Source organism: Lynx canadensis, chromosome F1 (assembly GCF_007474595.2).
Source record: "Lynx canadensis isolate LIC74 chromosome F1, mLynCan4.pri.v2, whole genome shotgun sequence".
NCBI lineage: Eukaryota > Metazoa > Chordata > Mammalia > Carnivora > Felidae > Lynx > Lynx canadensis.
The window spans coordinates 34970744-34992088 of NC_044319.2; the positions used below are offsets into that span (position 1 = coordinate 34970744).

At 40.1% G+C, this 21345-nt stretch overlaps 1 protein-coding gene across 2 annotated transcripts in view; it reads right to left on the reverse strand.

Annotated features, from left to right (window-relative positions):
• The window catches only part of CR1L (complement C3b/C4b receptor 1 like), a 62056-nt gene that overhangs the window by 8889 nt on the left and 31822 nt on the right, over positions 1-21345 (reverse strand). For both annotated transcript variants that reach the window (XM_030301880.1, XM_030301879.1), the window contains 8 exons: positions 19872-20051; positions 18911-19010; positions 13515-13600; positions 5243-5470; positions 4077-4253; positions 1519-1704; positions 1227-1250; positions 362-437 (listed from right to left, as the gene is read on the reverse strand). In XM_030301880.1, the coding sequence (XP_030157740.1) occupies positions 362-437; positions 1227-1250; positions 1519-1704; positions 4077-4253; positions 5243-5470; positions 13515-13600; positions 18911-19010; positions 19872-20051 (1057 nt within the window). The remainder of the gene's footprint in view (positions 1-361; positions 438-1226; positions 1251-1518; positions 1705-4076; positions 4254-5242; positions 5471-13514; positions 13601-18910; positions 19011-19871; positions 20052-21345) is intronic.

The following is a 21345-nucleotide window of genomic DNA, read 5'->3' on the forward strand; positions in this document are numbered from 1 at the left end:
TGAGGGCTGTGTATAGAGGTCTGAGTCTGGAATGTTTCGGCAAAACTGGGATACCAACTGTCTCACTCATCTTTGGAAAAATTCCTTCTGTCCGTTTTCCCTTTTGCAAAATTTGAGTCCTTAAAATCCTAAGCTTTTAAAAAACATATTATTATATATATTTCTTTTAGTGTGAATATGTATCTATCCACAGTGTGCCTCAGGGCCTTCTTGATGATTATTACATCTGTTTATATAGTAGTGGTGGGTTGTTTTTTTTTTTAATTTTTTTTTTTGAGGTTTTCTTTTTTATTCCTCTTGGCTTCCAAGAGGAGGCAAAGACACGTACAACCTTTTTCTAGGCGAGTTTGGTTGTACTTACCCTTGTTTGTGCTTCACAATTATCCAACCGGCCACGATGATGGGTAAAAGAAAGAAGATCGTGCCAAAGAAAATGCCTAGGCAGTAAAACAGAGTCATTGAGTGCATGGCAAATATAACCCATGGGTCTTAAACAATGACTATCTAGTCCCACTAGAGGCTGCCAGTGAGTTTTTTTATAAACTATAAATTCTGCCTTTAAGAAACCCCTCACACAGGCTTAGCTTGAAGATTTTTCCCTCTGCTCCTGGTTTGATCTGGTGCATTAGTCTTCCTAACCCAGGGTCACAGACGAGGGGTGAGCAGAGCAGTGTGTAACCTTTGGTCCAAAGCAGCCTTTCATCAACGAGCCGAGAACCGCCCGGGAGCTCCTGGCTCTGGCGCCCGGGGCCCCGCACTCGTGTCTTATGTCAGGCACAGGCCACCGACTCCACTGATCCCTGCAGGCAAAGTCTCACCAAACCACTCCTCTTGCACAGGCAGGTCACAGAAATGGCTAAGAAAATTGATCTTGTGGCTTCTAATTCGCGCAAGCGGGCATGACTACCATCCTGAAGGATCTTCCTGGGTTGTAAACCAAAGGGGACGTTGTGTTCTCCAGCCCCGTTAAAATAGGAAGGATGATGATTATTCACTTGTAATGGTTCAAAGACGGTGTAGAACCTTCGATAGAGGACACTCACTCACTCTGTGCCTGTGAGGATACCAGTCTTGCCACACCATGGCCTGAATGTAGACTCTTTTCCTTCTGACTGAAATTGTAACGTTACAGATTTTGATCTCTCCTTAAACATCTCACCCATTGTAAGTGAGTACTTACTGTGGAACGTGCTAGAGCTCCTCAGCAAACCCTTCACAGAACTTACCAGCTATGAGAGCATCGTGTGTGCCTAAAGGGAAGACAAAAGCCAGGACGACATCAGTCTGGTACACAGGGTGATCAAACAGGAGCTCTCAGCCAGTGAAAATTCATCTGATATTTTTCAGCACACAGTCTAATGTTTTTCTAATATAAAAAGCCATTGGTTTCCCCCACTGGACTCCTTCATTCTTAGCAGGTGCCATGAACATCACACCACATTCAATGACAGGATGGACGAGTGAATGAACAGTGACCATGACGAAGGAAGGACCTATATTTCTTGCAGGTGCACTTACTAGATGCACATATGGCCAGAGGAGGGTCCCACGTGTTATCTGCCTGGCACTGGCTCTGGGGACTACCTTTCAGAGTATACCCCTCTTCACACTCAAAAGTTACATTATCTCCATGGTGATAGACTTTTCTCATTTCCACGTCCTTCCGGATTCCATTCATATGCGCTGGGAGTCTACATTTTGCCTCTGAAAATAGAAAAATCAGAAGGAAATGGATATTTTATTAATTTTTAGTTGAAACTGCCATAATGCAAAGATCTATGACCCCCAAACTACCCTGCCTTCAGCAAAGATGAGTCATGTTTTCAATCAAGACCTATTGACACCTACCCAACACAGTACAATTTTAAATTCTCTTTCATTTCTTAGGTAAAGAAAGAGAATACGGAAGGTACTGCAATCCGCTTTTAATTATTGACAACTCTGCAACTGTAAAGTGGTCGACAGGTTGGGAGTTATGATAACCATGTTCTAATCCTGGATCCGCTTGGGTCACACCGTAAGGAAAGAGGAATATCACATTAACTCTCTCTAGGTATGCAACAAATACTGGTATTTTGGTTCTTGGTTAAAGGCATGTTTCTGGCTCATTTCTATGCATAGAAGCTAGTAAATCATGATTCTCAATTTAAAACATAATTTTAAAATTTAATTTATTTTATCTCATTATCTTATCCTTTGTTTCGCTTTCTTTCTCTGCCCGGCTATTGATACCTCCTTCAACCAGCAAAGCCCGCTTTCCAGTTGTAATTATCTCAAAATTAGGCGAAATTATTATTTTCAAAGAACCAACAAGGCGAAGTGGTATTTCCCAAAAAATGGTCTGTGGTCTTCCTACATCAGAATATGCTGATGGGTCTGTTAAAAATAGACCTCGAGACCCCACCCCAAAATGTCAGAATCAGAGTTCTTAGGAATGGAGCTTGAGACTGGAATCTTTTTAACTAGGTGCTTGGCTGATTTTGCTAATGCTAAATACAAAATGACTGCTATAAAGCACGTTTGACGAGGACAATTATTAAGACAAAACGAATTTCACTTGGAAGCAGCTGCCAAGAGGCTAGAATAGTACCCTTTTATATTCAGGAGAAGAAACGTCCCAGAGTCTTAATTTGAATAATCCATCTTTGAAGTATTCTCTGAATCTTCATACTTCTCCATGTGACTAAAGCAAAGAGGGGTGAGCTTTCCTCCTGTTCCTGCAGAGGCGCAGGGACTCCACAGTTCGTGGAGAATAAATAGAGAAGAGCCACTTACCGTCTCTGTAGAGGATATTTTCTCTATCTCTAAAACCAGAGGTCGGCTGGACAAGAAGGACTTCTGAGACTTTTAGGTTGGGGAGAGCCCCATGATCCTGTGACCACCCCATCAGCCATAGGACTAACTGCTCCTTAACGTTGGAAAAACAGGCCTGTCTGAAGTCCCTCCTACCTCATCCCTGCCCTTCGCCTAGTTTACTACAAAGGAGACAAAGAGCAAACTGCTAACTCAAAGTTGTGCCAAGTCAAAAGAACCACATTTAATAGGAGACAGAATACAGTGCAGTGTTCCAAAGCATGGGCTGGGCAGTCACCCAGTCTCGGCACCCCCGTCTGGGAGCTGCCTATCGTCGAGTGATTACTGGGGCTCTCTATTTCCTCTTCTGTAAAATAGCAAGAATAATCCCATCTCATCAGATTCTTTTGGAGACTAACACAAATGACTTTTATAAAGACCTCGGTACCATGCTTAGTCACTGAATAATATTTTTAATTCCATATTTTGTGGGGTTTTTTTTATTTATTTTTTTAACGTTTATTTATTTTTGAGACAGGGAGAGACAGCATGAACGGGGGAGGGTAGAGAGAGAGGGAGACACAGAATCAGAAACAGGCTCCAGGCTCTGAGCTGTCAGCACAGAGCCTGATGCGGGGCTCGAACTCACGGACCGCGAGATCATGACCTGAGCCGAAGTCGGATGCTTAACCGACTGAGCCACTAAGGCGCCCCAATTGTGGGTTTTTTTTTTAAAAGAATATTGCCAACAAAAGATGTTTTGAGTCAGATGCCAGTTTCGCAAACATAGACAGGAATAAAGGAAGTAAGTTTTGGCACTTGTTTTAAGGAAGAGATGAAACAGACATTTCACCTTTGGTCTTGGAAATTATAAGGAGGACCCATATCCAGTAATTCCGGTAATTAATTGCTCTCAACCTTCCTCCATATTTCAGTTTTCCTCACAAGAAAGTGTGCTTCCAGCCTCCTCTCGAAGGTATTTATGAGGACCACTTGTAACTCCTCTGAGGTCTCTTAGAGCTGAGATATTTTATTAGTTAAAAGCCTGCAAAGCATTTTAAATTGGTGTTTGATGTCTACTGTATTACTGGAAATTCCATCAGTTCTTCTTACTTGTTTGGTAGAGCTGAGAATCCTTGGGCAGCCTCCTTCCTATCTTTTTCTCTGCTTTTCTCCCCCTTCTATTGATACTCATTTCACAATCCTCTCAGAAAAGTGGCTTAGCCTTAGCAGCCTCATTCATCAATTTTCCATTAACAAAACCCAGCAAGAATAAGAAATACCTCTGCAATAATGTTCAAAATGACTCCAGGTTCCCAGGTATGTGCAGAAGATGAAGTTCCTTCCCACCAACAAGTAGCCTGGGTCACAAGTGTAGCTGACCGTCATCCCAGGAAGATATGGAAATGGATGTTCTCCAATGTAATGCCCATTGTGGATCTTGGGTGGATGTGGGCATGCTAAGAACAAGACCCCCCCCCCCAAAAAAAAAAACACAGGAAAAGACATTCAGTTAAACAAAGAAGTACAAATACGCCAACATATCTAATAACATCTCTATTAGAGCCACATGGAGACCCAAGGCAGGGAGGTTCCAAAGGCACTAAATATTTACTGATCCCTGGGAAGAATGATTCTTCAAACGGAGACCTCTCAGCCTTTAAGCAGGACCATCTGTGTTGTCCCCTGCAAACTGCACTGGCTGGGAATACCACCAGGATCTCAAATGATCAGTTGCATGCTGTCTGTCCTCGCTGGCTCACAGAGCTTGTGTGGACAATCACAGCCACAGATGAGCCTCCAAGTGCCAGGCACTGTCACTTCATGCCAGACTAATGTGTAAAAGGAATGAGCTGCTAAGAGCACAACCTTGAACTCCGCTTCTCTAGGGCGTGTTGAGTTCCTATTGCTACAAGTGAGACAAAGGGTCACCAAAATGCAGTTACAGGCTGAGCAGAACACTTAGGGGTAACAAAAGGAATACAAGTGCCTACACTGGAGTTTCTTTATTTCTGTAGCCTCCAGTCTGAAGTAAAATGAGGCCATCAACATGTGCTTTTTGCTCTGCACACCCACTTAGCGAGTATAAAGACAACTTGTACTGGAGATGGCACGACAGAGTATTTTCTTTGGCACTTGTATTTTACTGCTTTGAAAATACTCTTGAGAAAATCTGGGCCTCGCTGATTCTCCCCATTCTCCACCTCCTCCTCTTTTCACTATCCCACACTCCTCGCCCCCGTGGGAAGGATCATCAGAGTACCACGGATTGGGACACAGCATGGCACATCTAGAACCCATCTATTAAGTGGCTCAGCAGGCAATTCTGTGTGTCTGACTTTTATAACAAAGCCATGTTCACAAGCAAACACAGCTGTCACCACAGAAATGAGGACATTCTAGCCTAGATATTCTGATCCGGCTGGAGCATAGGGAAGTGGGTACTGACCAGCAGGACCAGCAAGTTCACAGTAAGGGGCAGGGCCGCTCCAAATCCCGTTCCCTTCACCGTCGCTTGTGCAGCGAATGGTGCTCTCCCCGACGAGGTTGAAGGTCATCCCTCTGGCTGAGCGGGGTTCACACATGTAAGTAACTTCCTCTCCGTAGGGAACGTCTCCCTGAGAAGTTCTGGGGTGGTTCCCATTAGGGATAGATGGAGGACTTGGACAAAAGATTTCTAGAAAGAGAGCAAGAGCTTTAGATCCCATTAGAGTTTTAATCAAAACGATCATACAGCAGGTGTGCCCTGGGGCTGTATTTTTTCCGTGAGAACACAACTACAGTGGGTAGACTTAAGTATGTAAGGCTTCTTCTGAGAAGGAACGAACTGAAGTGAGACTTTAATTACAGTTTATTGCAAAAGTTCCAAGACCCTCCAGGTAGCTAAGGTTTTAATCAATTTGAAAGGTAACTAATTTGCTTTTTCAGCAACTATCATTTGTCTACTTTCTGTTTGGCATAAAGACAGTCCTGGGTTGACACTGAGACACAAGGCAGACAAGATTGGCCCTCAAAGATCCGAAGTTGCCAAGAAATCTTTGTAAATCTTTATTAAAGACAGATGACCACCTTCAGCACAAATAAATGTTTCTTGATAATTCAAGACCATTATCCGTGTCACTAACAAATACACAATAATATCTTCAGGATACACTGATTACAGGGCTTTTCAGAGTCAGATTAAGTGGCTCTAGGGAGGCGTTTTTTTTTCCCTTTTGCTTTTTTTTCTTTCTTCCAGGTGACCATCTGTCCTTTCTTTCTGCTGTTAGTGTATCTGTTTCTAGCAGTTCCCTCCCTAAACTAATCTGATGCTTTGAATCTGACATGAACTTAAGAATAGATACCCAAGCCTGTCAGAATTGTGTGAATAAACAAAGTGAAGGTCCTAGGACGTCAAACAGTGATTGACTTCTCATATCTGGATTTTACCCATGTGTTTATGTTTATCTAAAGTTTATTTATGTATTTACTCTCCGATTTACATGTCTCAGGAAAGTAGAGTTTGTTTTTGTTGGATATCTGAGTTTTATTTATACCGATCGTTCTTGTAAAGTTCCATCACAATCCCATCAGGTGTCCAAATAGATTTCTAGCAAAGATATTTCAACAAAATCCAGAGGAAAATAGCCATTCACAACTGAACAAAGGTGCCTCTGTACATTACATTTCTGCACACCTGCGCTTCGAAAAACAATGAGGATAGTTATCTCAGAGGCTGCTATGGATCCGAGGGAATTGGGGGGAATTGCCCCACCCACATTTGCTGGAGAGAGAAAAATATGGTGGATATGCACCAGAGACAGAGGTTTTGCAGAGGCCCAGCCAACTTGATGGGAGAAGCGGGCACCCATCTAGGCAGGACAGAGGCAGAGGAGAAGGATCTTGAGGAGCCAGCTCCCCCTTTAGGGCCAGTGACTTCCCTCACAGAAGAGGTGGAGAGTGAAAGTGGTGAGTGACTGTGACCCATTTCTATCCAGCTGCACAGATTTCTGAGGGGGGGCACCTGTGCACCTGGGAGAGAGAGGAAAGGGAAGGAGAGGCAGTCAAGAATAACAAAGGGCCTTGAAGGGACCTGTTTCCTGGCTATCAGCTTTGGGATGTTAGTGGGAGGTTTGCTCTCAGACCTCTGGGAGTACCCCTGATCTGAGGGCAGTGGGCACCCACAGAGCAACAGGTGTTAAACCCACACTTCCTCCAACTCCACCGTCAGCTGTTTCTACACCAGCTTTTTAAAACCAGCATGCTCCCCTGTGCAGCCCAGAGCCACTGCAGGTGAAGAGAAACCAAAAACTTGAGCTAAGGCGCCACCTTCTGGAAAACAAAAGAATGGTTTCTAATTGCAAGTTAGTTGAACTGGAGTAAACAAATAAAGGTGTGTGCTACTTCAAGTGCAATGGCAGAACACTCTCCAGTTCCATCCATGTTGCTACAAAAGGCCATATTTCATTCTTTCTCATTGCCAAGTAGTATTCTATTGTGTATATAAAGCACAATTTCCTTATCCCTTCATCAGTTGATGGACATTTAGGCTCTTTGCATATTTCGGCTATTGTTGAAAGTGCTGCTATAAACATTGAGGTACAAGTACCCCTATGCATCAGCACTCCTGTATCCCTTGGGTAAATTCCTAGCAGCACCATTGCTGGGCCATGGGGCAGATATATTTTTAATTTTCAGAGGAACGTACAGAGAAAGACAGATACCATATGTTTTCACTCTTATGTTCATCCTGAGAAACTTAACAGAAGACCATGGGGGAGGGGAAGGAAAAAAAAAGTTAGAGAGGGAGAGAGCCAAACCATAAGAGACTCTTAAAAACTGAGAATAAACTGAGGGTTGATGGGGGTTGGGAGGGAGGGGAGGGTGGGTGATGGGCATTGAGGAGGGCACCCATTGGGATGAGCACTGGGTGTTGCATGGAAACCAATTCGACAGTAAATTTCATATTAAAAAAATGCAATGGCAGAGATACATTTTGTCAAACACAATGAAAAATCACAGGAATATTGAACCGCAAAGAGGAAATGATAATTCTCCAGCGATCGATTACAAAGGCATGGAGTACTGCAATCTAACTGACAAAGAATTCAAAACAGCTGTTATGAAGAGATTCAATGAGCTACAAGAAAATTCAGCATGACGAGTCGATGAGTTTAGGAATAAAATTAATGGACAAGAGTTCTTTACCAAAGAGACTGAAATTAAAAAAAAAAAAAGAACCAGACACCAACTAAACTACCCTTTTATTCACGTACAATAAAGTTTTCTATTTCTCTAAAAGAAAAAAAAAACCCCAGAAATTCCGGAGATGATAAATTCAATGAATCAGATGAAAAACAGAATGGAGAGCTTAGGAAATAGGATGGATCAGATTGAAGAACAAATTAGTGACTTGGAGGATAGGAATTTAGAAAGGACTCTGAAGAGGAGAGAGAGCTAAGATTTTTTTTAAAGCGATGAAACCCGATTAGAGCTATGCAATATGAGAAAAACACATATAACTGGTTTGCCAGAAGAAGAAGAGAGGGGGAAGGGAGCAAGAAGTGTCTTTTGGAAAACAGTAGCTGAGAATTTTTCTAACGTGGGGAAGAAATTGAACATACACATCTAAGAAGCTAATAGAACACCCTATTATCCCATTGCAAAAAGACCCTCCTAAAATATATTATAATGAAACTGTCAAAAATCAATGAGCAAGAAAGGATCTTAAAAGCAGCTAGTGGAGGGGGGGGGGTGGGGAATAAAACAATCTACAAAGGAACCCTCATTAGGCTATCAGTGTATTTCTCAGCAGAAACTCTATAGGCCAGGAGAGAGGAATGATACATTCAAAGTGGTGAAAGATAAAAGTTGCCAGCCACCAACACTTTATCTAGCAAAACTGGCCTTCAAATATGAATGGGAAATAAAGGCTTTCCCAGAAAATACAACAACTGAGGGAGGCTCATCACCGCTAGACCTGCTTACAAGAAATGTTGAAGGAAGCCCTTCAGCTGAAACGAAGAGACGTTAATGAGTGACATGATAGCAGATGAAAGTACACAGCACTCTGGCCAAGGTGAAAAATAAAGAAAACTGTAACTCTATGTTGGAATGGCATATTAACCACTTAATTATAATATAAAAGCTTACAGAGGGGCACCTGGGTGGCTCAGTCAGTTAAGTGTCCAACTCTTGATCTTGGCCCAGTCATGATCTCACAGTTCATGGGTTCCAGCTCCATGCTGGGCTTTGTGCTTGGGATTCTCTCTCTCTCTCTCTCTCTCTCTCTCTCTCTCGCTGCCCCTCCCCGACCCTCTCCCTCTCTCTCCCAAAACAAATAAATAAACTTAAAAAATATATCCTGGTCTTTTTTAAAAAAAGCTTACAGAAAAGAACATTACAAATAACTATACCTACTATAATTTCTCAATGAATTCACAGCATAAAAAGAGGTAACCTGTAACATCAAAAATATAAAAGGGGACGAGTAGAAGGATGGAAGCTTTATAGGTGAATGAAGATAAGGTGTTATTAACATAAAAAAGGACTGTTTATCTGTGAGATGCTTCATGTAAGCCACATGGCAACCACAAAGCAAAAGTCGAGAATAGACTCATGAAACATAAAACATGAAGAGAATGAGCAAATCACCCTAGAAAATCACCATTTTGCAAAGACAAAAACGGGGGGGGGGGAGGAGAAACAAGACAATAACCAGAAGGCAAATGATCCGATGGCAGTAGTAAGTCCTTATGTAGCAACAGTTACTCTAAATATAAATGGATGAATTCACCAATCACCAGGCACAGAGTAGCTGAGTGGATAAAATATAACACCCAACATATGCTGCCCACAGGAAATTCATTTCAGTTCTGAAGACACATAGGCTCAAAGTGGACAGATAGAAGGGGATATTCTGTGCAAGTGGAAATCAAAAGAAAGTGGGCATAGCCATACTTTATATAAGACAAAATAGACTTCGTGCCAAAAATGATAAGAGACAAAGAACGTCATTATATAATGATAAAAGGGTCGGGTCAATATATCTAGAAGATATAACAATTGTATGAATATACACACCCAACACTGGAGCACTAAATCTATTAGGCAAATACTGAGAGATATAAAGAGAGAAACAGAAAACTCTCCAATAGGGACTTCAGTACCCCTACTGTGAGCAAAGGATAGATCAGACAGAAAACCAACAAGGAAACATTGGAGTTGAACCATGCTCTAGAACAAATGGACTTGACATACATATATAGAACATTCTACCTAATAGCAGCAGAATACACATTCTTCTTGAGTGCACACAAAACATTTTCCATGGTAGATCATATGATATGGTACAAAACAAATCTCAGCAAATTGAAGAAGACTGAAATCATACCAACTATTTTTTTCTGGCTACAATAATAGGACACCAGAAATCCACAACAAGGGGAAAACTGGAAAATCTACAAATATGTGCACTAAACAACACACTTCTGAACAACCAATGGATCAAAGAAGAAATCAAAAAGAAAATTAAAAAGTTATCTTGAAAGAAATAAAAATGGAAACACAACATATCAAATCTTATGGGATGGAGCATAAGCAGTTCGGAAAGGAAAGTTTGTGGTGATAAACGCATATATTGAGAAATTGAATGACCTCAAATAACCTAACTTTACACTTCAGGTAACTAGAAAAAGAAGAACAGATTAAGTCCAAAGTTATGAGAAGAAGGGAAATAATAAAGATCAGAGTGGAAATAAATGAAATAGAGAACAGAAAAGCAACAAAACTAAAAGTTGGTTTTGTGAAAAGGTAAACAAAAACTGACAAACCTTTAGCCAGACTCACCAAAAAAAGAGAGAGAAGACTCAATAAATAAAATTAGAAATGAAAAAGGAGACAACTGATACTACAGAAATACATAAGACCATAAGACACTATTATGAACAATTATATGCCAACAAATTAGATAACCTAGAAGAAATGGATAAGTTTCTAGAAACATAACACCTACCAAGACCAACTCAGGAAGAAATACAAAATCTGAAAAGACCAATGACAAGCAAAGAGATTGACTCAGGAATCAAAAGGCTTCCAACACAGAAAATTCTAGAGCTGATCACTTCACTGGTGAATTCTACCAAACGTTCCAAGAAAAATTAATACCAATCCCACTCAAACCTTTCCAAAAAACTGCAGAGGTGGGACTACATCTAAACTACATCTAAACTCATTCTATGAGACCTTGACACCAATGCCAGATAAGGACACAACAAAAAAAGTGAACTATAGATCAATATTCCTGATGATATAGATGCAAAAATTCTCAGCAAAATATTAGCAAACCAAATTCAAGAACACAAAAAAAGGATTATACACTATGACCAAGTGGGATTAATCCCTGATATGCAAGGATGCTTTAACATACACAAATCAATAAATGTAATATATCACATTAATAAAATGAAAAATTTTAAGTCACATGATCATCTCAACAGATGCAGAAAAAACATTTGACAAAATACAGCATCCTTTCATAATAAAAACCCTTGGCAGATTAGGTATAGAAGGAGTATTTACATACCTTAATGTCATAAATACCATATATGCCAAACCCACAGCCAACATTATACTCAATGGAGAAAAGTTGAAAGCTTTTCCTCTAAGATCAGAAACAAGACAAGGGTGCCCACTCTCACCGGTCTTATTCAATGTAGTATTAGACATCCTGGCTAGAACAATTAGGTAAGACAGAGAAATAAAAGGCATTCAAACCAGGAAGGAAGAAGTAAAACTGTCACTATTTGCAGATGATATGATTCTGTATATAGGAAATTCAAATGAATCAAACAACAGCTGGAACTAACCAATGATTTCAGTAAAGCTGCAGGATATGAAATCAAGGTACATTTCTATACACTAAGGATGAAACATCTGAAAAAGAAATCAAGAAAAATTTCCCATTAACAATAATATCAAAAAGAATAAAATACTTAGGAATTAGTTTAACCAAGAAAATGAAAGATCTGTACAATGAAAATCACAAGACTTTGCTGAGAGAAATCAAAGAAGACACAAACAAATGGAAAGACAACCTATGTTCATGGATTGGAAAAATAAATACTGTTAAAATGTCTACACTACCCAAACCCATCTATAGATTCAGTACAATCCACATCAAAATATCAATGGTATTTTTCACAGAAAATAGAAAAAAAAAACATTTCTAAAATTTGTTTGGAACCACAATGTAAAAACAAATCGAAACACTAAGACCCAGATTAGCCAAAGCGATTTTGATGAAAAAGAACAAAGCTGGAGGTATCATACATTCTGATTTCCAACTATACTACAAGGCTACAGTAATAAAAACAGTAGAGTACTGGCACAAAAACATATACATAGACCAATAAAATAGAATAGAAAGCCCAGAATGAAATTCCTGGTTATACAGTCAGTTAATAGTTGGCAAGACAGCCAAGAGCACCACTCACAAAAATTAACTCGAAATGGATCAAAGACCTGATACTGTAAGACTCCTGGCAGAAAATGAAGAGAATGCCCTTGACATTGGTCTAGGCATTGATTTTTTGGACATGACACCAAAAGCACAAACCTCAAAAGCAAAATCAACAAATGGGACTACAATAAACCTGAAAACTTTTGCACAGCAAAAGAAACAATTCACAAAATGAAAAGGCAATCTACAGAATGGGAGAAAACTTTTACAAATCATATAGCAGATAAAGGGGTTAATATCCAAAAAATATAAAGGACTCATAAAACAACTCACTAGCAAAAACCAAACAGTCTGATTTAAAAAGGGCAATCTCTAATTCCTCATGGTACACTTTTTACATTTCTTAAAAATTTATCAGACTTATTTTTAATAAGTTTTATTTCTTCCATTAGCTATTTTCCAACCATGCTGAACATTTAGATTTTTAACATTTTCCACTGTCATAAGTATTGTTGCATTGAGTGTCTGTGAACCAAAATCATGGGAAAATTCCATGATGATTTTCTTGGGATAAACTCTGGGAAATGGAATTACTAGGTCAAAGGGTATTTACATTAGGCTTTTGTATATATTGCTCATAAGCCGTCCAGAAGTTTGTGCCCACTTTTACTGCCATCAGTCCTGTGTGTTTGATCTTGACTTCCTCAGAGCCTTAAAATTTTACCAATTTGCAATCGGTCATTCTTCCATGTTCCTCAAAGTTTTGGAGGTTCACTTTGTAATATCCCACTGAAAAGATGCAGGCTCAACTAATCAAGAACAAATACAACCTGGAAGAATTTAAAGAAAGGATAAAGCGCAGAACGATCAGAGGCTTGGAGCAATTGCTAAGATTTACGAGATCTTATTTCCTTTTTCAGAGTAAAAATAAGAAAGGGAGTTACCTACTTCTTGGGCTTATCACATGCTACTAAAAGGTGGCAGAGACAAATTTTATTTTCTTCAATGTCTTTTAATTTAGTCATGAGGAAAAGCCTTACACTGGGAAGCATTTACTATCAAAGTAGGAAAGGAGAGCAATTTTACCTGAGTTCAGGTTCACAGTTTTAGACAAATAACCTCCTAAAATAAAGAAAAATCTGGACAACTATGTAGCATAGGACTCTGGATTTCAAATATCAGGGAGACTACTCTCTGCAAGATGGATTGGATTTCCTCTTCGTAACATGAGGCAGATATGGATGGAGCAGAGGGAATTATGGGAAAAAATACTTCAACTCACTCTTACAAATAGGTGTTTCCTTATCCCAAGTGACAGTATTGCCTGAGAGGTGACAAGCTGCAGAAGGGGAGCCAACGAGTCGATACCTAGAAGCAAAGAATGAAAAATGATTATACTCTACACTTCTTACTTAAGTCGCCATGAGAAAATAATTGCAGGTAGATGTTACAAATTACAGGCAGATTAAAACAGGAGAAGTCAAGGAAGAAACCTCACCTCTATCTGCGAATTAGTCCTTTATTTCTAAGGACAAGCTTATATTCTTACTGCTTTTATCCATGTTTACTGCTAGCCCCTCACCACTGAACACAAAAATTCCCTTCATCGTGGGACATTTTGTACTTGTCTTTAGGGAACCTCAGGAGTTATTTTATTCATGCGCACTTCCATCAAGGAAATGATAAGCTCCTTGATTAACAGGGAAGATGCCTTATTGAAATATTCACATCCTCTAGCATCTTGCCTAGAGATCAAGCATGTGGTACTCAAAGGACAGAAAGATGGCCTTACTAAGAAGATTCAAAAGCGAGAAGCAGGGGAAACAGCTAACCATCTTCACACCTTACATGTAAAAGGCAGGGGTACTTAACTATTTTGCCATCAAATCACTCAAAGTAGGCCACAAAATTTGGAACATTTTGTCATCACTTATTTTTTATTGATTAGGTAACTATACAGTTACTGTAAGACATGTCACAAAGGATATCCAGCTAAACCATTCACGCGTTCCATGTACAGTAGGGTTAAACTTGATTAAGTAAAAGGTAAGGGATATAATGCAATGTCATATAATAGTGAGCAGTTACTGGAACAGCTAAGAACTTGGCTTCTTGATTACCCAAGACACGTGATCAGGACAGTAACCATTTGTAGCAGAGTCTACTGATATCTCCAGTATCTCCTTTCCTCTTCTTCATTAGTAATGAAACTGTGTGTTTTTAACTGGGCCATTGGCCACCTCATTAAAGGCTTCATTTCTCAGCTTCCCTTCAGTTGCGTACAGCCATATGGCTAAGTTCTGGCTAAAGGGATGCCCCTGGAGTGTCTTGTGAAACTTCTGGAAAGTGTCTTTAAAGGAATGGGTGTTCTCTTCTTCCATTATTTCTCTCTGCTGGCTGGAGTTTGGGCCATGTGATGACACAGAGTCTCAAATAGAAGGATCCCAGGTTTATGTGGATCATGGAGCCAGCTATCAGCCCTGGACTTGGAAACTTTACAGTCTTCTTTGAAGGACTGCCCCTGTTCTTAACCTCAGAGAGAAGTAAACTACTATCTTGTTTAAGCTCCTATTATTTTATTTGTTCTTTTATAGCTTAATCTAACCCTAATATACACCAGCTCTTGCAAAAATAGTGATATAAAGATGATGGGGAGCTATGTGGGCATAGCAATGACAGTGAATACTTTTGTAGGCATATTGAGTCACTTTTGTTGACAAATTGTAGACAAATTGGGTGAATTTTACTTACTGTTACTTTTCATTGATTATAGTGTAAAATCCTTTCAAATGTGCCAACAAATATTTAATCTTCAGAATTTCTTCAAAGAAACAGCTTGAGAGCCACTAGTATGTTTCCTTCCGCCTGCTTTCTGTCCTACATTTAAAAGTTGTCTTACGAGCACAACATCACGGATGTTGCTCGACTTCTGACTATAGAGGTTGCTCTTAATGTGTTCACTATGACTAATTAGAGAACTGGAGTAAAAAAAAATGTGAAGCACGTTCCAGCCTATGTGTGGCTGTAAAAAACAGTGAATATTTTTTAAAGTGTTATAAGACACTAATATGCTACGATCGCCATTATGTTGTAATTCTTCCTGACTCGATTACCCATCTCTCTGAAACTCATAATTGTACTCAAGCCTTACTCCTTAGCTTCCATCAGCATTAGAAATTTGGGTGGCCATAAAGCGAAACCACTGTTCAAGAAAAGCCATGAGATTCCCTTCCCTATAAGCAAATATACACACTGTGAGAAGCATGCTGAGACAGGCATCGGAGAGTCCATTGCATGAGGTCAGGGATGGGATAATTAAGGGCTGGAGGGTGGTGCTCCTTCCATCCTTCCTATTTGTTCACGGACTTCTAAGTATTTGGGAGTAGAGGGAATCTATGGAGATATTCAATAGGCTGCAAATGATTAAAAGTTGCTCACAGATAGGATGCTGCAGCACAAATCATATAACAATATGATAAATCATAACAATAAATCATAACACAATTGTGTATTAAACTTTGCATCTCACAGAGAAAATAAACTTTCTCTCCAGGAGCCATTTATAAAAGTTGTATCATATCACTCGGCAGAGTGTACCCCAAGAATGTGCACAGAGAAGAAATCAAAACAGCTCTACACCCTCATTATAATATAACAACACTAGGAATTAATAATCACAGAATAAACACAAAATTGAAAGTTTTGGACCTTGGTCAAAGACAAAAGTAAAGCAGCCATTGCAGATTACCTATAGGATAACAATGACGCATGATCATTGAGTCATGTGCCCAAAACTCTTCAAAGTGCTTTGCATCAATTAATTTAATCTTTATTTTTTTAAATTTTTTTAACGTTTATTTATTTTTGAGACAGAGAGAGACAGAGCATGAACGGGGAGGGGGGCAGAGAGAGAGGGAGACACAGAATCCGAAGCAGGCTCCAGGCTCTGAGCCATCACCCCAGAGCCCAACGCGGGGCTCGAACTCACCGACTGCGAGATCGTGACCTGAGCTGAAGTCGGACGCTTAACCGACTGAGCCACCCAGGCGCCCCAATTAATTTAATCTTTAAAATGATGCTTTGAAGTGAATGTTATGCATAGCTCCCATTTTACAAAAGAGGAAACAGAGAGTTTAACAAATTTGTTCAAATTCACATGACAGATATTGAGGTTCGAGTTTGAATAATGTTAATTGGCCTTAACAGCCTGTAGCAATAAACCTTACATTATTCAGCTACTTCATTACAAATACTGATGCAAATATTACTCTTTGAAAATTTCTAGGACACTGATGCCAAAACCGTCCTTAGAGAAATATTTAGTACTTTTGTTATTTGACAAGAAAATTTTCAAATAAATGAGCACAACATTTTATGTTAGATGTTTTAAAGACTATAAACATGAACATATGAAAGAAGCTGGTCTGAGGAATTATTAAAATAAATTAATAAGAAAAATGGAATATAAATGATGAATAAATCTAAGAGCTATTTCTTTAAAGTGGTCGATTGAAATAAACAAAACTTGGCCAATTGTAACCTCACAAAATGACACATCTACAAATATATATACATGAATGAGAAAGTAGTTATCATCACAGATATTAAAAAAACTCAATACTTTATCAAAATATTATATCCTCTCTATCTTAATGAAATTGAAAACATCCATGAGACGTATCAATCTAAAGGAAAAATAAAATGTATCAGGATGTATTTAAAAATAGGTAGAACAGCTGATAAACCCGTATCTGTTTGAGTATATGTTTTTTTTTAACCTTTTTGGATATGTACCTAGGATTGGAATTGCTGGATCATATGGTAATTCTGTGTTAACTTTTGAATCACTGAACGGTTTTTCTCAGAGGCTGCACCATTTTACATTCCCAGTAGCGATCACAAGGGTTCCATTTTGTCCACATCCTCACCACACTTTTGTTTTCCATTATAGCCATCCTATAATGTATGGAGTGGGTTTGATATGCATTTCTCTAATGACTAATAATATTTAGTATCTGTTCATGTGTTTCCTGGACATTTGTCTGTCCTCTTTGGAGAAATGTGTACTCAAATCCCTTGCCCATTTTTAAGTTGGGTTGTTAGTTTTTTTTGTTGTTTAGTTGCAGGACTTCTTTATATAGTCTGTATATCAAACCCTTGTTAGAGAAATGATTTGCAAATATTCTCTCCCATTCTGTGGGCTGTCCTGTCACTGCCTTGATATGTCCCTGGTGTTGCCTGGGGTTCCCGTCATTTGAAGGACTGATGAACTAAGAAGTCAGAACTCCTTGTTGGGGGCAAGGGGTGAGCAGGGCAAAATCTATACTTTCCAGATAATGCAATTGATACTGGAGTCCAATTTAACCACCTCTCTCTTCTAAGGGTAACTGAGCTCGACTGACATGTGGGTCACATGCATATTTTCAGGTAAAAAAGGCTAGAAGACTTCATAGCAAAATATTAACTACGATGAGTGGTAGAACTGTGGGTGGTGATTTTTTTGATCTTTGGGTTATTCGTGGCTTCCAAGTATGTCTAATGAATATATGTTCAATCCAATAAATATGTTCACTCCAATAAAATTCATTGGATTTTACAATCCAATAAAATTCTATTTTTTTCTCTGAATTTGTTGTGGCAACTGAAAATTAATACACATTCTTTAATTGCTCCCTCTAAGTTGAGGCGATGTTTCTGGCATGGTTCCCTGTGCCAAAGAAAAGTTCAGAGCAAGAACTCATTAATGTTCCTGCTCTGTGCATGTTCATACTTACATTTCCCAGAGCTGCTATCACGTTAAGATTTACCCTGCAACCCCTAATTCAAGGTCCTCCAATTCAGCTATAGTGCTCGCTGATCTTAGTTAAGAACATTGCATGCATGGGGACACCTGGGTGGCTGAGTTGGTTAAGCCTCCAACTTCGGCTCAGGTCATGATCTCGCAGAGCTTGAGTTCGAGCCCTGTGTCAGGCTCTGTGCTGACAGCTCAGAGCCTGGAGCCTGCTTCGATTCTGTGTCTCCCTCTCTCTCCACCCCTCCCCTGCTTGTACTCTGTTTTTCTCTCAAAATTAATAAAAAAAAATTTTTTAAAAGAATGTTCCATGCATGGTACAACTAGCATTTTTCCTTTTACTCATTTAATAGACTGGTCCTTTTTATCCAGTGAATATCTTACCAGGCTTCACACATACTACCTTCCGCAGGAACCTGGTGCTGTCCTCTAGTTAAAATACAAATTGCTTGCTACTCCTTTTTTTATTTTTAGGATGTATTTTATTTTTTAAATTATTTTTTCTAAAAGTTCACTTATTTATTTTGAGGGAGGTGGGGGGAGGGGCAGAGAGAGAGAGAGAGAGAGAATCCCAAGCAGGCTCTGCACTGTGCCCAACACAGAGCCCAATACGACGCTTGAACCCACAGACCATGTGATACTGACCTGAGCAGAAATCAAGAGTCAAGACACTCAACCAACTGAGCCACCTGGGCATTCCAGCTGTTGCTACTTTTTTATATTCCTTTGGTCATATGCCTATGTTCAAGCTATCATCTCTATCCGGGAGTTCCTATTGACAACTTTTTGAAGTGTAGATGATAGTCTAGTGTGTCTGGTTGGGAGTAGGTCAGAGATAGCATTGTTGCTCTGAAACTCATATTCCAGGGATAGTGCTTTCAACTCACCCTTCATTACAAGAATAATTCACTGTTGATCCAAACTGGGTATCTGTGTTTATATGTACCATGCCATTGAAGGGTACTGGAGGAGCTCCACATGATTTTCCTATGGGAGAGAAGGAAAATTTGGGACTAGGTGTAGAGTTCAAATTACCTTTGCTTTTACGATTCAGTCTGGAGTGTAGCAGACTGAACAGTCTGTATACTTCTGATTGTTCCAAAGGATTGACCACATTGAAGAAGTGCACCAACTTCAGACTCAAGCAGCTCTGGAGCACTGCTTTTTAAAAGATGATGCCTGGGGCGCCTGGGTGGCGCAGTCGGTTAAGCGTCCGACTTCAGCCAGGTCACGATCTCGCGGTCTGTGAGTTCGAGCCCCGCGTCAGGCTCTGGGCTGATGGCTCGGAGCCTGGAGCCTGTTTCCGATTCTGTGCCTCCCTCTCTCTCTGCCCCTCCCCTGTTCATGCTCTGTCTCTCTCTGTCCCAAAAATAAATTAAAAAAAAAAAAAAAAACGTTGAAAAAAAAAAAATAAAAGATGATGCCTGAATCTCCCAACAGAAGAAATATATGGATAAAGAATTGTTTTCTCATCCCACGAGCCTAAATCAAAGGCCTCAAAATTTGAGATTTCCCCTCCATCTTGGTTATTGAAGCACAGGTCACTGTGATCTACGTGATTTTCTTTTGTGTCCCTATTTCACTCATGTCATTGTTTTAGCCATCAAAAGTAACCTCCAGGGAATGGAAACTCCCCCTCTGATTCCTTTTGTGAGAGACATTCTTGCGAAATAAATATTGAGTCAAGATTGCAAAAACTCCAGGCAATAAGAAAGGCTGACCTACAAGTTCACCCTCCATTTAAATACCGTGGGCAAACTTCGATGTCTACAAAATTTGAACAAGTTAAATGAGATCCCACGGATGCTTTGACATACATGAATTAGCTCCCAGGATGGGGTTACTCACGTCTACACGTATCTTCGGCACTGGACCAGACCAAGTTTTCCAAGCAGGTGATAGAAAACGTAGACTCAAAATACCCAGGGGAACATTTAAAAGTCAAAGATGTCCCAACTGGAAACTCAGATTCATCAGTCTGAGTTGTAGGCTTGGCAAATGGAAACTGTTTTGGGGCTTTACAGTAACCTGGAGAGCAAAACCACAGGAATACAAAAGTGAGCCGAGAGATTTCCGCCCTTCCTCCTCTTTCTGTCCAGTTAAGCTGATAGATGGGTTCATGGAGACAGACTTCTAAAAACGGCAAAAGGTCTTTTTCCCCTTCAAGTTACCTTAGGATGGGGCTTTCCAGCAGCATTTACTCATCAGGAAATTTTTACTACTTGGAAGACGATTCACCTCTTTGGCCTTTTTGCTCTTGTTTCACCAAAGCATGAATTTCATTGATTTTTAAAGTTTATTCATTTATTTTGAAAGCCAGAGAGAGCACAAGCAAGAGAGGGGCAGAGAGAGAGAGAGAGAGAGAGAGAGAGAGAGAGAGAGAGAGAGAATCCCAAGCCGGCTCTACACCACCAGCACAGAGCCCAATGCGGTGCTCAAACTCACAAACCATGGGATCATGAACTGAGCCAAAACCAAGAGTCGGACGCGTAACTGACTGAGCCACCTGGGCACCCAAAGCAAGAATTTTAGCTGAGGATGTCATGTGTCAGGCCTATCAGACTGCCTCTGTGTAGAGTTAACCATCCATACCCTCATTTATTACCGTTAATATACTCATATCCATCAAGACATATTTTACCCTCTCTCTCCATTTGTTCCTCCCAACCTCATTCTCAGGGTGTCCACCATAAGTAGCTTCTCTGGCACTAAATAGCAGTCACTACTTGTAGTGGGTTGAATGATGTCCCCCGAAAAGACACATGCGTCCAGGACCTCACAATGGAAACGTACTTGGAATAAGGATCTTTTCAGCTATAATTAAGGTAACAATCTCAAGATGAGATCATCCTGGATTACCAGGGTGGGCCTTCAATCCAATGACTGGTGGTGTCTATAAGAGAAATGAGAGGGACATTTGAGACACAGAGACACAGGGGAGAAGGCCATGTGAAGACAGAGGCAAAGATCAGAACGATGTGTCCACTAGCCCTGGAATGCCAGGAGCCACCAGTATCTAAGAGAGGTAAAGGAGGATTCTCCTCTAGAGTCACAGGAGGGAGCACGGCCCCACCAAAACCCTGATTTCAGAATTCTAGCCTCCAGATCAGTGAAGAGAATAAATTCCTATTGTGTTAAGCCACCTAGTTTGTGGTAATTTGTACGCAGTCCTAGGGAACGAACAGACCGCTCTTCTTCTGATGCTAAACCAGAGATTTAAGGAAAAGGACAAAACACACGAAGCCATCAAGTACCTTCTTTAGCATATGAAAATCCCTTTGGAAACTTCCCCTTCCCCTTGCCTTTACCTCCCCCCCATGCC